This window comes from Argentina silus (assembly GCF_951799395.1).
Source record: "Argentina silus genome assembly, chromosome: 9".
Lineage (NCBI taxonomy): Eukaryota > Metazoa > Chordata > Actinopteri > Argentiniformes > Argentinidae > Argentina > Argentina silus.
The window spans coordinates 8,839,597-8,857,792 of record NC_139663.1 but is presented as its reverse complement, the minus strand read 5'-3'; the positions used below and the strand labels follow the sequence as shown (position 1 = coordinate 8,857,792).

Below are 18,196 nucleotides of genomic sequence, written 5' to 3'. Positions count from 1 at the left end.
AAGTAATTTACCTATGGTTATGTAAGTACCTATGGTTATGTAACGATGATGGTTTCGAGTTTCCCACATGCTGATTACCTGTTCCAGATCTTTATTGACCTCAAGGGATCAAGCCGGGAGTGTCAAGGTGGTGACAGCCTCTTCTTTGTTTAAGGATGCATGATTACCTTGGGATTACATGCTTTCAACAGAAACTATTCATAGTCTTAGGCACGCTAGTTATTCTATCATGCACATTCAAACATTTTCTACATTGCAATATTCTATAAAATGCACACTAAAATTACTCATAATTTCCTTTCTGTTTCTGCCCAATACACACATAAAGAAGGTAAAGAGATTAGATTCATGCAATATATAATTGTATGCAACACACCATATCATGCTGTTTGATAGCTTTAGTACACATAGCAAGAGATTCACGTCTGATAAACTACAGAATTTGTGTTTATTGTTTATTATATTCACTTGGTGCTTGCCAAATAGGGAGCTTGTGATCAGGAGGTAGTTATTAATGCTTTATAAATGCACTTATAAATGCTTCGAAAACTAACCCTGATGTGAAATAATCGAATATTATTTGAAATTGTTGCATAGTGGTTGCACAGTTGGGAAATTGTATTGTATTTACATTGCAAATCATTTTGAATGATCAGGGTTAGTTTTTAAAGCATTTATAAACTCTTTACAAATGTGACCTTAATGTAAAGTGTTACCGAAAAAACCCACTATGAGAATCTTCCCATCTGCTTCTACTTTAGAGAACCGGTTATCTTTGTGTGTAGATAAGCTGTGGTATACTCTTTTCATTTGTAATGATCTGAGGGCTAGATGGGCCAGCTGTTTGGAGCTACAGTTAAAGTCCCACCTAAAGGCCTTTAGAGATAACAGAAACTGTCCTCGGATCTGTTGTAAATCCTTTCATAATTGCTGTCTTTAACATCAGAGTCAGATCAAATAATCCTGAACTCTTGTTTCTGAGAAATAACTAATGATCGATGAACCAATGGTCCGCAACAAGTACTCTTTCATGGTTTGATTATGTGTGTGTGTGTGTGTGTGTGTGTGTGTGTGTGTGTGTGTGTGTGTGTGTGTGTGTGTGTGTGTGTGTGTGTAGGGTTGGTAGGGGTGAAAACATAGCAACGGTGTAAAAACAGAGCCACCCCCCTGATAAACCCACCTATTAACAAGTATGAGGCGAATAGAGGGAGAGAGAATGGAAAGAGAGAATGACGGAAAGTTTAGAAATTTTCTGGCATTCCACACCTAAGAGCAGCAGGATATTCCTGAGGGAAACGGTCACTCCGGCCGGGGCCTCCGGAGCAGGGCCCTGCAGGGAGCCCCCTCTCGTTAGTGGCCTGAGAGGAGCTGGACTGGGCCAAGTGCAGAAAAAGAACACATTAAAGCAAGAATTCAGAGCATTGGCAGGCAAGGCCATTGTTCCACATGCCTCAAGTAAACAAGGGAGAGTGTGTGTGTGTGTGTGTGTGTGTGTGTGTGTGTGTGTGTGTGTGTGTGTGTGTGTGTGTGTGTGTGTGTGTGTGTGTGTGTGTGGTTGCGTACTATGGAGGAAAGCATCGGAGTGTGCTCCTTTTCATGGGACACTGGAATTTCCTGTGAAGAGCGGTTGGATATTTCTGGAGAGCTGGTCAGTGCCATTTGTTTTCTTCTTGTTACATTTCAAACTGCAGTTTATTTTCCCTGAACAGACCTACAGTACACTGTAAGGAAAAGCTAAAACTTGGAAACGACCATAAGACCATTTAGGACAGAAACTATACTATGGGGAACATTGTGGAATGAGATTATGGATGAAGAGACGGTAATCTTCAGCACATTGAAAATAGAAGGAAGTTATAGAGGGTTACGATACCTCTAATTTACCTTTGTATAAGGAACTAGGCCTATAGCCTAAGTAGGCAGCTGTGGTTTGTGGCAGAGAAAGATGTGCTTTGTGTATTGACACTAGGGGAACATATTTATACTTATTGTTCCAATGGTAAGAGATTGTTATGTCAGGTTATGTCAATTAATCAGGGTGAACAATTTAATACAAAATGTATATTTATTCTTCTTTGATACATTTTGCAAGGCATGCCATCAACATGTATTCATTTTAATGTAACGTTCAAATGGACATAAGTGCAAACCAGCCTGAAATTCATGAGCAGAAACCAGGAATTTAAGTCATAAGTACAAAGTCATGGTAAAAAAGAAAAATACAATTATTTTTAAACAATCATACATTATGGATCTTAAAACTTTTGACAATAGAAAACAATACTTTATACAGATTATTATTACACTGACAAACAATATACACTTGCACTTCAGTACATTTTGAGAAGTTATCAAGAGTAATTTCTCTTTAATAGCAAGGTTTGGGTAAATTTGATTTCACTTCAGCCGATTAAGCAGTTGATTTGAATCTAAAATTCAAAAATGGAAAAACTTTTGATGTAAAAAGCCTCTCTTTTTCAGTTAATTGAGAAACATTTAAAATAAATGCCCTATTTGCAATCATTGAATTGTAATTTCAATTTCAATTTTTTACTGTGAATTGGCACAATTGAAATTCAACACACCCCAACCCTGTTTAATAGTAAATCTCTTCGAAAGGAATTTGTCCCCCTAGTCTCTCATGAAAATATCACGTCTTCTGCAAAGCCTTCCCAAAACCATAGGCTCTGAGCCTTTCAATTGGCCACACAATCATTACACTGTCATAAACATCACAGTCTGAATCACTGTGATGTCATCGAAACCTAGGCATCCACCTTCCAAAGATGATCTGTTCTCAAGGACTAGGACTACTTCTCTATTGACGAATTCAAAATTAGCAAATGGGCGATCATATCTTAAACATGAATATATGACAATTGTGCAACAATAGCAAAATATTCTTAAAAAGTATAAACAACAGAAATATCATCACAGGTGTACTTGGTGGGAAAGCGTGATGCAACAATAACAATAGATATTGGACAGTGACTATATACATTTGTGTCTAAAATCATTCAACTGAACTGTACTTGTTGAGACATTTTATTTGGTGACCATTTGTGAAGATCAATGAAAAAAAAAAAAAGTGCTTAGACATAAAGATTGTCCTTAAACAAATAAAAGTCAATGATCAATGAAAATGCTTGCCATTGAGGTGGCGTTGTATGCTTGGGGATGGGGGGGCTGAAGTGGTCACATAAATATACAAAAATACATAAACCAGACAGGACTACTGTATTTGACATTCCTGACAGGTATCTGTTAGGCCACACCAATAACAAAGTCAGCATTCCTTTGCTACAAAGACACAGCTTCCCAGATAAGGACGTCTGTCGAACCCCTTGGCCTCCTTCATCATAGACACCATAACAGTCATCATGAAAGGTAAGGAGAGACAGACCGCCACAAAAGCACAGTGGTTCCTCCAAAGTCCATATGGGCTAACATCATTTCCTCTTGGGGCAAACAACCATTCACAAGAGAAGCAGTCTTGGTTCAAAAGTTCCTTTGGAAGTGGACTTAGAACCCGGGGGCGAAGTTGTGGGGCAGGTTGGAACCAACCCCACACTGTGATGGACCAGGAGAACCTTCACAGAGTGTGTGCAGATGTCCAGTGGTTCTGGGGAGAGAGGGAGGTTTCTGGTGTCCCTTGAGTCTCTGCTCTCAGTGTGGATGCACAGTACCAGTGCTCAGTCTTCATTGCAGAGCACAAGACCTGGTCCACCCCGTACATTCAATCCCACTCATAAAGTACTCTCGCTACCCATGCAGTAAAATGCACCAGTGGGCCTCTTCAGACACATACTGGATCAGCACAATGTCAGCACACCACCAGCACAGGGCATCATGCATCATACACGCGCTGGTATACATTTACACGCACTCAGCAATGCAGACATCACACACCTTTCACAGCAGCAGCAGCAGCAGCAATATGCATACAGTCACACAGAGCTATAGCAAGGGCCTTACATTGGAACAGGCCACAACTGGCTCTCAGTGTCCATTCTTTTGACATGAGTTCATTCAGTCAGTCACTCCACACAGTTCCCACAGCTCCTTGAGGAGCCCTCAGCAGATGAGCTCCTGCTGGATCTCAGGTCGTGTGGGGAAGGGAGGCTCGTCGAAGGAGAAGGTGTCCCGGCCAGACTTCAGCTCGCCCTGGCCTGGGCAGGTGAGGTACGAGCCTATGATGTCCAACTCATGGGAGGGCGCTGGGCTCTCAGGCTCAGACTCTGACTGGCTCATCTCAGGCTCGTCCAATGAGGACACAGGGCTGGCAAGGAGGTGGGGGTGGGGGTGCATGTGGGAGGGCCCATTCAGCCAGGGGTGGCTAAGGCATTCTTCTGCAGTGGCTCGCTTCCTGCGGACACACAAACACACACAGTGGATGAGTGTATTGGAAAAGGTCTGGATAAAATAAAGGACAGCAAAGGGTAACCAGCCTCTATCCTACTCCTCTCTGTTCTCTTCCCCCCTCCCTTCACAGACACTGACACTCTTTCTTTTCAACATACTGTTTGGAAAACCTCAAAAGTGCTTTTCTTCCAAGATGTCCCTTCTTTGGATTACTCACACACACAGGAATTGTTCCACTTTTTTTACACAGCCGATAATCTTCAGCAATTAAACTATATAGACTGGAGATTATGGTCCTGGATCACAGTGAGAGACTACTGCTGCCTTTCATTGCAACATTAAACTGACAAATCAAGGCCTTCTGTGCTGGATCACTTTATCAGATAGTTACAGGTATGACGTACAATGGCCAAGAGGATTGATGTGTTACATGTTGGGCTAAACACATCAGGCAGAGGAGAGTTCATAAGGGTAGTCACTATTCATTTTGAATACATACATTTTGTTTTTGATGGAAAGTTGATGGAAATGCCAATGATTGTACTATTATGGATGTGATATGTGAACGGAATTTTACAAGTTTCTGCATCGCAATACAAATGATGCCATTGACCATACATTTGGTAATATTTAAAGAGGAGGTGCTGGCAAGGCAGTGTGAATCACATCCTAAATGTGTGAATCAGCTCTGAACTCATATGCCAGAAGACAAATAAGGAACTAAGGCTCACCTGGGGTTTTTGAATAGCAGTGACTTGATGAAGTCGATGGCGAGGGAGGACACCCCCTCAAAGACATCTTGGGAGTAGTCCACGTTGACCTGGGAGATGTTGAGGAAGGTCTCCTGCTTGTTATCTCCTATGAAGGGTGACTCTCCTGTCAACATGACGTAGGTCAGAACCCCGATGCTCCTGAGGGGGAGGAGGAGGAATGACAGGTCTTAACACTCCAAGAGAAGATCTGAAGATTACTATTGTGGAGCATGTTTTAATCATAAAGACGAAGGTGTTTAAGGTGTTTCAATTAAGTTAATGTGTACAGTATAAATCATAAGCAACACACTGAGTATGGAAGTGAAACAAATTGGAGCAATTTGTCCAATAGATTTAACACACAACTATGAGCTTTTCAGCACGTCATTAAGGAGGTGATGTCAATGACCTAAATCCATCTTCATTTCACAGAAGTCATAAAAAACTAAATTATGTCTGCACAGCACACTAAAAGGCGGACATTGTCCCATTAGCTCATGCTCACCACATGTCTGTAGCAGTGCTGATGGGTTCATAGTTCAGGATCTCTGGAGCTGGAATAGTAACAGACAACCACAATTAGCCATGATTACCTAATTACAGTACTGAGGTTGAGATAGATGTTATCTTGCTTATTGCCAGATGGCTGGAGACAGGACTCACCCACATACTCCGGGGTCCCCAGGATCTCTCGGACCTCTGTGACACTGTCCATGCGTCTGGACAGGCCAAAGTCCACAATGCGGATATCCCCCAGGGGACTAGCACAGGTCAGCAGGACGTTCTGGGGCTGGAGGGAAGACACACAGAGAGATGAGACCAACTCAAACACACCACTTAACCAAGAGAAGATGAACCATAGTGGGTTGCTGAGTATTCATTGAGACTTGAGGTCTTAACTGAAGGTCTGAATTCATCAACTCAAACCCATTGACTCAACAGCCTCAAAGCAGAAGGAGAGAGAGGGGGAGCAAATAAAACCTAGTCTGGGGACTTCGGCTCTCCCCCAAAACCTGCTCATAAGGGTTTCTTCATATTAGGCCAGAACACGCCTGCCAAGAGCCTCCACAATCAGTGTTTTCTTCATCATTATCACCAATAAAAACAGATGTTTTTAATATCGCTGGGCAGACAAGCTAACCTAGAAGACGTACAGCTTTTGTTCTGTGCCTTTGTGTTACATAAGACCTTTTAGTGAAATCCCAGTTCTACGGTGGGAAAGCAGACACTGACAGGGTTCATTATGTAAAAGTGGGGGCTCCCACCAGGCTGAAAACCATAAGCCTTTAAAACAAAAACACTTGTCACTTCAGGACAAACATAGTAACTCCAGTGGGCTTCTTTATTAGCCAGAAATGTCCCATCTACAGGGAGAGTTATTGGTCTGCCATATCAACCCCATGGGGTGCCCTACAGTAAGTTCTACTGACCTTCAGGTCTAAATGGACTACATTGTTGCGGTGCAGACATGCCACGCCGGTGAGGATCTGCCGAGCCAGCCTGATGACATCCTTCTCTGTGAAGGCCTCATCGTTATCAGCAACACACTGGTTGAAGATCTCTCCACCGGCAGCACTGAAAAAACAGAGGGAGAGAACTCAAAACAGTGCTCAAACGTGACAAGATGAGAGAAAAATTGTACAGTATTGTACATGTTCATTACATCTAAGGTACGGTTTTCCTTGGGTTGCTTTGATTTCTGATTATGCATTTTAGCTTATTCAAATAAATTGTACATGAATAGTGTGAACTGTAGTACACCCATCTACTGTATATAACACCTGCATTTGAGACACAACCCAAACACAGATAAGACAACAATAGCAATCCCACCCCTTCAAGGTAACACATTCACAGTGAAGTCAACCCCTAGTTCCCGTTTTTCTTAGAAAATGATGTAACAGCCGTCAGCTCATAATTGTACTTTGTGCTTGGGAACAGGGTCCGTCCAAATCCACGCATTATGCATGTGACTCCTGTGGCGCTCTAACAGTTCCACCCATAAATCAGTAGAAATATTAGGTGCCCGCGCCTCTCCCTGTGCCTGCCCGACCTCATGTTTATGACTGGAGATATGAGGACCCATATCAGGATGTGCCAGCCCCAGATAAGGCCTGTCACAGGCAGACACATTCCAGATCAGATAACTCCAAATTAAATGAGGGAAAAATAACGTGGCTGAGTCAAATCTATCAATCAAACAACATACTCTTGCCCTGGAATATAGAGTTACCTACTTAAGACATATAAGGAACATCACTGTCACCATATTGAAGTGCTTCTGTAGGTTTACAGTAGAGTGTAGAACACTAAATGACATGGCTAATCCCCATACATGGAGTTGCTCTCCAAAAGATGGGATTCACTCAAACCTGGGAACCTTCTGTACTCTAACCGCTTGGGATTACGAAACATAATCCAATTGGAAGGATTCACTTTTTAAATAGGAGGGCTAATTATGAAATTAATTGTGAAGGATTTCGTGGAAGGGAAATGGGCAAATTCTTGGCTCGTCAATGTTGTTATGCTTGTGTAACAATGGGAAGCAATAAGGGGACATCGCGGATTTGTGTTAGATAACCCTAACCCTAACCCTAACCCCTCCAACAGATCAAATGCCTGGAGCAAATAGTTGGCCAAAAAACTGAACTATGTGTGGGGATTTAAACTGCACACATGCTTTTTATCTTCAGAGGAAATGTGTGAGGAGGCCCTGGGCATGCCTGTTACATCACTACGCCACTCAATCCCCGTTAGCCTTGCCCTCTTTGCTGTCCTCAGCTGTGAAAATAGGGCTTGTGTTTTTTCTGGATTCCTCAGGATATCTGTCACTGGGCCATATAATGTCCTTCACTTAGGGTGACAAATACTTCATGCTGGCGGATTCTTCTGACCAATCCCCCACCCCACTTGATGCAAACCCACAAAATCCAACCAAACACCCCAAATGAGTTCTAAGATCAAGGAAAAACAGGTTTTGGAAATGAAGATGCTGTTATACAGTAATTTATTTATTAAACTGTCATACAACAGGAAATTAAGCAATGTTTTTTTTGCAAATGAGACCCATCCTGTTTAAATTAAACACACCGATGAAGACATTCTGGCCAAGCACTTGAAGAGAGTTGATACTTCCTTTTTATGTTTTGTATCTTTTTTCACTGTCTCAGTGAATTTGCACACACTATATGAGCTGATGTATGAAATGGAATATATATATGTGTGTGTGTGTGTGTGTGTGTGTGTGTGTGTGTGTGTTTTGGAAAAAAAAAAAAAAAAAATCCCTTTTGAAAAGTGGCATACAACATTTCAGCCAATCCACATACTCAAAACACTTTTACAAGTTCCTAGAATGTTCCTTTAAGAGGAAATACATGAATGCTTGACATTAAGAAATTGAACACTTATTGGACTTTTAAATGTAGGTCAGCTCCTGCCAGTTGGATAGTAGAGTTGTTTCAAGCAAAGTAACAATCCCAGGACTACTGATTTTCAAAGGGCCAATAAAAAAAGAGAGGAAAAACAAATGGATGACATGGATTGGAGGTGAGGGTTAAATGGATTACATAAGACGTGTCAAAATACTGACGTAAAAAGATTAGATAATGCTTCAGTTGAGTGGATGAAAGCAGACTTAGGTAGGAGAGATGGCTGAAAAATACTTCTCCATCTTTAAAATTACAGAGAGCTAAAGAACAGATCAGTTCTCCAAAAATAAAATAAACTAGACTAGACAAGTAGAAAGTCAAGAACACACAGATCTACTGTTGGAGATACAGAAATGTGTTCCATGCACTATTCAGACCAATACAGCCAGGACATGTGGACTGTGGTCAAAATGTGGAGAAGCACTTATGATCAAATAGTCTGAAAGCTTAGAGATGTACAGATGATGCAGGTTCATTTCTCATAAAAGTGGCTTTCATTTAGACTAGTCATTATGTCTGGTGTTTGTGGTGCTTGCTCAGATTGGGTTTAAACTTTCAGAGATGAGAATTCTGCTTCTCGCTTCTATTTCTCATACATTCAAAAGGATGCGGTTGTGGCTATGTGCAGATATGTGTGTGCCAATGTGTGTTTGTGTGAATGTATGTGTGTTTGCTAGTGCATTTGTGTGCTACTTTTGGAAGCCTTACTAACGGCTTACATGTAAACCCACAGGAAATGGAAAATTATTCTCTCTGGATTGCTACAAATCAAGCCCATGCTGAGGTCGGAGAGCTCTGAGATACAGCTCTTTAACAGCCAAAGGGCTCACATTCATAACTGCTGCAGCTTACCTAGTTAGGAACACAATGAATAAACTGGACTGTGATCTGCACTATTTCTGAGAGATAAGCAAGAAGATGTAGAACATTCCCTCCCGGACATTGTCTGCGCAATACACAGAAAGGGCTAAGGCACTGACAAATGTGTAAAACTGTGCAAATGAGTGAAGCGAGCTGCTAGACTGTATCTGGAAATGTTTTGTGTTAAATATGCACATTGGCCCAGTGCAGATTCATCTGGCAGCCAGTAAAAGGCTATGGACCTGTGTCAGCTGCCCCCCTGAGATGTTTTCACTGCAGGCATGCTGGGGTGGACTGGTGGCTGCTTCCTCTTTCACACTTCAGTCAGAGGTCAAACACAGCAACCCCCCCCCCCCCCCCCATAGAGACCCCTTTGTTCTGCAGGAGCATTCCATGTCTGGGATGGGAATTGGGTGGAGAAGAGGGGGGTGCGTGGGCGGTTTATGACCAGGGTTAGAAGAGGACACGGTTTTGGATTAACTGCCTTATGTTGCTGTCTATCTGTAACGGGGGGGGGGGGGGGGGGGGGGGTGAGGGGGGGTAATTAGGATGCTCATTATTCTCTCTTGCTCTTAATGAGGCCATTCATTACCAGAGCAGCTATGGAGGACACAGATGCTAGATGTGGGTCACTTGGCACAAGACAGAGCCCCTCCACCGCCCTGCCCTCTATGGTTCACTGAGTGGATGTATCTCAGTTGTTGACTGGTGCACCTGTGTTTGGGAATACGACTGGATGCCTGATGGACCAGCCATTATGCTGAGGCCAACTGCCATGTGACCAAGAATCTTAAAGCTGTTCTTCTAGATCTTTACAACCTCATGCTTGTTGTGTTCTAACAGTGGCTCTGGGGTCATGGAGTTCATCGACAGAAGTCCTTGTATGTATGCTATGTAGTCTTTACTACATAGCATAGTAAAGACTACATAGCATTCAGTCTAGGTAACAAGAATCAGAGGTGTTTGTGGTTAAAACGAGAACAACAACCAGCCACAGGACAGAACATATCCTTATAAGGTTATACATTTCATGCAGGCACGCACATCCGTGTGTGTATTCTCAGCTGTATTTGAGGTGAGAAACTCTTGAGTGACATGCAGCTGCATCCTCAGCAAAAAAGTGTGCAACACACAGGAAGTCTGTGTGAGGGTTATACTCAAGATGTAATCTACCATTTCTCAAGAAAAACAAAGCTCTGACGTTCCTGTCAGTCAGCATCCTGTCTATGCAAGGATGTCTCATCACATGCGGTTTACAAATCCTATGCTTTATAGGCAGAATCCTCTATGTACGGGGGTTTTGAAACAGACGATCACGTCAATCAAAAGCCTTGAAATTACGCAGAGGAAAAACCTGCTGCAGAGATGGAAAGTTTTCAGTAAATGGCACTTAATGGTTTCTCGTTTCCCCCCTCATTAAGAACCTTATCATTTCATCCCGTTTTTCCTGGCAGCGGTATATTGTGGTGGAGCATCAACATGCAAGGAAAGTTTAAAAGGTTTTCTAGATAACCATCACCAGCATTTTCTCGCATCAGTGATGACATGAACCAAGATTGGCTGCATATGCAAATCTAAATACACTCTCACAGACAAATGTGAGACGCACGCACACGCACACGCACACGCACACACACACACACACACACACACACACACACTAATGATAATGTCCATGCATCATGTGTTCCATATTTACTCCCTTCAATGACTTTTAAATAGCCTGTGCGTGTTTTCTTGCAAGTGAGTTGACTCACCACTCGAGGACGAGGATGATCTCAGAGTTGGTCTCGTAGACCTCGTGCAGCGCCACCACATAGGGGTTCGCCTTAGCCGACTCCAGGACAGCGATCTCATTGATGATGTCCTTGCGGCAGTCCTCACCCTTCCGACGCTTACGCAGGAACTTGGCAGCGTGCTCCTTCCCTGTCGCCTTCTCAATGCACTTCTTCACCACAGCAAACTTTCCCCTGGGAACAGAAGAGAAGATAGGTGCACTTAATAATCTGAACCGCAATGAAACTTGTTTCATTCAAAGTTAGCTTTTAAGAACATGTGTCGGATTAGAGACAGTTAGCTTCCATCATATCTTATACGTGGGACACTGGGGAATATCATGAGGAATATTATGAGCAGGACAACCAATCCCAGGGAAATATTGCATTACTGCACTGAGAGTTAACCTTTAACAGAGGTAGGTACATTAAAACCACAAGAGCAAAAGGGGCCCATGTACAGTATAGTGAAACATATATTACAGTTGGTGGGACCACAAAAAGGCCACAACATAAGGCTGTAGGCGAGGAATGAAGAGGTGGGACGGTACTACTACAGAGAATGGGAGATTGAGACATCTACTATTGTTAGGCTCAACTGGACTGATAAACACATGTACTCTTATGTCACTCAACAGTAAAGGGAGATACGTCTCTATCCTCTCTCTCTCCTCCTCCTCCTCCTCTTCCTCTTCCGCCTCCACTGTAGAGGGCCTGAAACCCAGGAGATAAGACTGACAGTTGGGCCTGAGTGGCTGCATGGGCAGGGGGGGGGGTGATAAGACTAATAGAGCGATTCAGGTCAATCTGACCCTCTGTGCAACAGCTGGGCTTGTTCTCTGTCTGCAAGAACCCCAACACACAACAACTTAAGCCAGAGGAATGAAGGAATAACCACCATTCTAGAATACCATCGGAGAATTCAACAGCATTCCATTTGCTGCATGTGTTGATGGATTCATCGGAGGTGTTGAGGGTCAGGCGCGGGTGTGGGCAGGAAATCCGATGTGTAGAATCGCCCCTCTGTGTCCAGCCTTCCACAAACACTACCCGTCCCTCCCAGGGCGATAAAGGGGCCTCTGTCCGCTGCCCATTCTTACAGCTGACAGCAGTGGGGACAAATGGAATTCCCAAACGCCTCCACCCAGACCTTTGGCAGGACCCTGCATCCCTTCAGACAGCCAAACAAAGGCCTGCACAGGCTGACCAGCAAACAGCGCAGCCCCATAGATCAGGACCACCCACTTCACCAGGGCCGGACTGGGGGGTCATTATTTCTACAGCCACTGCAGAGCCCTCCCAACCCCTTCACAAACTTGAATGACGACCGTAACCTCACTGACAAAACAATTTGGTGGCCCCATTAGTACATTTCAACCTCCCCTCTACATTCAACTGACAACCATCCCTACCATGTTATTTATTTGACATTTGACACTGATACTGCTTTGGAGGCCACCACAACTCAGCCAGATGGAGCCAGAAGAGGGCATTCAGGGAAACTGCGCAGGTAGACACACAATGGCACCCCTATGGTTCTGCTATCAAAAGCAGGATCAGTACAGGGGAGAAGCTGAATACAGTGGCTTTTACAGAGAGGTCCGATCAGCTTGGTGCCAGTCATTTTCCCACACAGCTTTACTCTGGACTCACTGCTTTGTGAACCAAAGCCTACTACTTCTCCTGGATCTGTTGGCTGGCATGGATCCATTCCCCATGGGTCGATCCTTCCCCTTTCTTAGCCCTCACTAGCTCCCAGTCTTACATGCCGATTGTTATGGCACATTGTACGAATTGAAAAGGCAAAACCAGTCAAAGTCAAAGCCTTTCTTCTTTAATTAGCCATTTGCCAAGTTCAGACCAGCTAGCCCTGTGCTGGGAACTACAGATGGACTGAATAGAAACGGCCCCCAGGCAATGCTGATGAGCAACAGGAGGGCTTTTAAGGTGGTGACGACAGGTCAAAGGTTGCTAAACGCGGTCAACATTACCCTGCTGTGTTCACACCCAGACTTGTGACTTGTGAAGAGTGACAATGCATCAGACAAGAGAACAAGGGTAAAAGAGGTGGACACATGCTCATAAAACTTAACATACTCTGTCTCAAATGTCAGGCTCATGTGAGATTACATTTTCAGCCTTGTCTTCAAACAGGAAACTGGTTCTGGTAGCGACACTAAGACTAAAACCCAGTCAGCCGTCTGATGGCTTTTTGACATCCTGTGTGAATCTCCAGTAACAAAATGTTTTAATTGTGCAGACAACGCAATCACCTAATTTGGCATTTATCCATTGCTGACAGACATGTCTGCAAGTGGTTTGTACATCGTCAAAGCAACAAAGGACCATAAAAGGAAGTTTTCACTCAGTATGAAGATGTGAACAGATAATTCATCAGAAACTTGTGGTGGTACTGGCGATGACGTTAATCTAATTGAGACATTGTCTTTCCTGTGAGCTTGTTTTCAGTATTTCTAAAGAGCATTGACAGCTGACCGCCATCAGCTGCCTCTCACACTCAAAGCGGAGTTACTTTTCCTGTCACACGCACACGCACACGCACGCGCACGCACACACACACACACACACACACACACACACACACACACACACAAACACACACGTGTGCTTGTGTATCCAACCTTCTCTTTGCCCAAATCAATACTTTTCAACTGCAACTTGGAAAAAAGTGCAGACTGATCTACATTTGTGTGTGTGTGTGTGTGTGTGTGTGTGTGTGTGTGTGTGTGTGTCTGAGGGTTAAGGGTAGCAGTCAGAGGTAGCCATTTGAGGTGTTATTGAGGAAGTCAGCACCAGCAAATAGGTCTCTCACACACAGTGGAGGGGGGTATATACTGGCCATCTAATCTTGACAAGCTGCTCTTCTGGCTTCAAGCACAACTCACATTCCTACACTTAATGGGATTTATGAAGGCAGATTTCAGGATGTTGTGAGGGCGATGTAATGGGAGGAGGATGAGGAGGAGAGGGGAGGGATGGGGGAGGGAGGGAGAGGAGGCATACAGCTCCTGGAGGCCCCGAGCTCCTGGCTTGTGGCCCAGGATGTCCCATGATGTCTAAATAGGAAATATTGCTGCAACCAACCTGCAATGTGAGTGACTCTTTATTTAGCAATGCATACTCTCAAAGAAAGAGAAAATAACAAACCACCTCTAAGTAGGCTACATGTAAATTATCAAACATACATGTTGTATTAGTGCATCACTTATTTAAACAGGGGTGTCGAGAAGAATTTTTTAAATAAAGCATTTCTATGAGTGTTTATTGAACACTCTGCGAAGTAGCCTGGCTACTGGCTTTTTAATGGGAAACTAACAACTGTTGAAGCCCCACATTCCACACCTTTGGAATGCACACTTCCATGTCTGGGTTCAAATGCATTGTAGGTCACACTCACTGATCTGTGGAAAACATCAGGGGGTTGAAAGGCGGGGGGGACGGGACGGGACTAATGTTAATTGGCACATTACCTCCCACCCTGACCCCCCGGGACCAAACAGGCATGATTGGCAGGAAAATAGCCCACTGTAACAAACCCAAACTACTAAGGCTGTGTGCTGGAGCCACGTTCAGGCTCTTGGAAAACCAGAGAAAAATAACAAACATACCTTCCTGTGTTAATAGTGTGTGTGTCTCTCTCTGTGTGTGTGTGTGTGTGTGTGTGTGTGTGTATGTGTGTGTGTGTGTGTGTGTGTGTGTGTGTGTGTGTGTGTGTGTGTGTGTGTGTGTGTGTGTGTGTGTGTGTGTCTGTCTGAGATTCTTTTGTATGACAGATATATAGAGAGACGGGAGAGCAGTAAGAGGGGAGCTACTGTGGACTATGTAGTGATGGCACAAGAAGCCTATTTCACGATAATCATGGGACTGGCAAAGTGCTTTTCATCATCCCCCTTCTAATAAAACAAAGCCAGTGAGCAGTAGCCTACACAGTAACATAGATGAAAAGGAGAGAAGGGGGAAAAGTTTGTCTACAGTGCGGTGTTTCCTAATGCTGCTGCTGTTCCATCATCTCCTCTGAGATCTTACAGGGCACAGTGTGAATGTGCTACACATGAGGGGGAATCAGATAAAGAAAACATCGTTTTCGAGACTATGGCGAATTTTGTGGTCGTAAAGGGATGAGGAGCATAGCCATAGGTATAGGATATTAACTCGTATCGTCTGATTAAATTAGGCATATATAGTAAATTCCTAGAGAACAAAACAAGATGCTCGCGCGGGCAGGTCTGCGTGATCCCAATGCATTGCAAAACACCTGTCCAGGACGAACACCTTGAGAATAATCTACCAAATAGTGTATCACCCACTTCCAAACTGCCCATCTTAGTCAAGACACATTTTACGACAAAATCTTACACATGAAGCCATAAATCCCTCATATTTCTTAAACACAATCCAATAGAGACAATCTCTGACAATTCGAGCACAGTTGGGAGAGCGCGTCCCATAGCGCGTCTCCATGGCAGTGCCAGCGCAGCGTCGCGCTCATCCGTAATGGACCGCTGGAATGTTTAAATATTCCAATGATCCCTGTTCGCGCGTGCAGAGAGAAAGTACAACATATTTCCAAGCCAAGCCATTTACCTGACTACTTAAATCCGGTAAATCTTCCTAGGTTCCATTGTTCGTGTAGAAAGTAGCGAAAGGTTGCGATCGTGTTGCACTGCACTGCCTCCCTCATATGTGAGCGCACTGTTGCGCACAGAGTGAAGTTATCACTTCTTAAAAAAATTCCAGCCAACTTACCTTCCCAATTCTCTGCCAAGCAACTCATAATTGCTGGTGAAAGGATCGGTCCTTATTCTCGTGTGAATTTTTGTCACCATCCCGTTCTTGTTCATCATAGTTGAATCTGAGTCTGCTTGAAGAAAAATGTTCTTCTACTACGTTAGTTGAAGTTATAGCCGCTGTTCTTTATGATCCTCAAGTTAATATCATGATAAAAGTAAAAAGGAAGCTGAAGAAAAACTAATTATCAACTAATTGTATCGTCAAATGTAAACAAATGATGTGATGAATTCTAGATCCTCGGAGGATGTTGGCTGACGGACTATAGCGGTTCAAATAAGAAGAAACGGAGATATTCAGTTGCTGTGTTCGAATGGAAGCGGTAATGCTGGTTTGTGTCTGCTGCTACAAATCCCGGACAATACACTCGTTCGCAGCGCCAACCCCAATTCACTGACGCAGCGTCCTGAAAGCCAATGGTGACTTGGTGTTGCTAAAGAGGAGGGTATGTAATTACTTCTCTCACTGCTGACAAGCACTCTTCTGTTACTGCCTCAATAGGCTACCCCACACTAATAAGTACAGGTATGGATACTTGCTATGCATGTCAACACTGAACTGTTCTTATTTAGATTCCCCCCCCCCCCCACACACACACACACACAGATCTTTCAACAGTCTTTCAACACTGCAGTCAGGCCATTACCATGAACTTCTAAACACATCAGTGTCTGATGGCAGAAACCTGCTGTGGGCAAGTGAGCAATCAGATGTGTATGCTTTCCACTAGTTGGTTGTGCCAGGTGAGGCATGCCTCACTCCCACGCCTTGGACAATCTTGGCAGTCAGGCTGCCCATTGGGCGTGATAGGAGTTGTTCTTTTTCCCGCACATGTCTTTTTCATCTCACGTATGGGAGTGGCATGCTTCATGTCTGAGCACCTGACGTGCCTGTCATTGGGCAAGAATGCACAACATCACTCCATCAGAGGTTCAATGTTCAATGAAAAAATAAAATAATTAGTCTTACATGCAGGTGAACCAGGAACTATTCCCTGTAATATCACTGCACATGAAATATATGGTTTAAAAGTGGACAGGGTTGACTATCTCATAATTTCATGATCCCAGGCCTCTGTCCCAGCCACTGTGGCCACACAGGCACAAATAAAGACGACAAATTAGGAGGCAGGCATGGCAGGAATTCAAGCTTGCTCATTAAGTAATTGGTGTTACGCCAGACAGGGCTGGGCTCCCTGGGAAATGTGTCACCTAGGCACCAGGGGCCCGCTGAGGTCACGGCTGTGGCTGGTGGTGGGACTCAGGCCTGAATTGCCCCAGACAAACAGCTCATTCTGGGGCAGAAGTTCTCCTACACAGCTGGGAGACATCCCAGACAATAAGGGACTGGGGAGGTGGAGGATAGGGTTATGACCTCAGTTTACACATAGCATAGAGAGGAAACCACATGTGAGATGTTTACCTTTATCAAACATGTTTATAGGAGCAGTCTACAGGCCCTGCTCTAACAGAATGCAAAGGCACTGAACAAGTGCTGCTGACATTGAATATCAATCAATGGCATCATAATGGTAGGAAACATAATTCTCTTAAGCTAGGGTGAGGCTTTGTTTTCGTACATGATATTCCAGCCAACCCTCATTCTCTGTGTTTATAGTCTTTGAGAAGGCTATGTGAGCAGCTTAGCAGGAAGGGACAGGAATGCATAAAGAATTCAAGAAGAAAGAGAAGAACCTAACCTAATAGAAAAGCAGGCATCTATTTCTGGAGGTCATGTGGCCATTTAGACTTACTCATGCTGCTTCGGACATTGCCAGTGATGCACATGTCCTGCATGCCTTTCATCCAGCACAGGCATATGATTTGTTTAAGATTACCATACGAAAGCTAATTTGTGTTGCCACAAACAGAGGTTCATGAAAAAAGAGGCCTATTGAGAGTGGACATTCCAGAAGCCCTGCAAAGTCATTAGGGTCCAGCGACTAGGTTACATAACCTTGTTATGCCTCCTCGAATTGTTACCCTAAGTCGGGGTGTTTTCCAAAGCCTTGACCCCCATCACTGCTACCCCTAGTAAAGGAAGGGGCAGAGTTCAGACAGGCACGTTAGCGAGGGGGTTCTACTCGGCCCTTGAGACCTCATGAAAACACATACCAGTGAATTATCAGTTCAGCTCGCATAAATATGAGAACTTCAACCGTGACCTGGGGACCGTGAACACTTTCACAGGGACAGGAACAAATCGGTCT

The 18,196-nt window shown here is 43.9% G+C and overlaps 1 protein-coding gene across 1 annotated transcript; it reads right to left on the bottom strand.

The window, feature by feature from the left end:
* Positions 1–3,122: 3,122 nt before the first annotated feature.
* stk17al (serine/threonine kinase 17a like) lies at positions 3,123–16,496 on the bottom strand. Its single transcript, XM_083677211.1, has 7 exons — positions 15,946–16,496; positions 11,161–11,373; positions 6,545–6,689; positions 5,778–5,904; positions 5,620–5,668; positions 5,094–5,273; positions 3,123–4,366 (listed from the first exon to the last, which is right to left on the bottom strand). Exons 1-7 carry the CDS (start codon positions 16,041–16,043, stop codon positions 4,075–4,077), a joined length of 1,104 nt encoding a protein of 367 aa, XP_083533337.1. The 5' UTR covers positions 16,044–16,496; the 3' UTR covers positions 3,123–4,074.
* Positions 16,497–18,196: the final 1,700 nt, after the last annotated feature.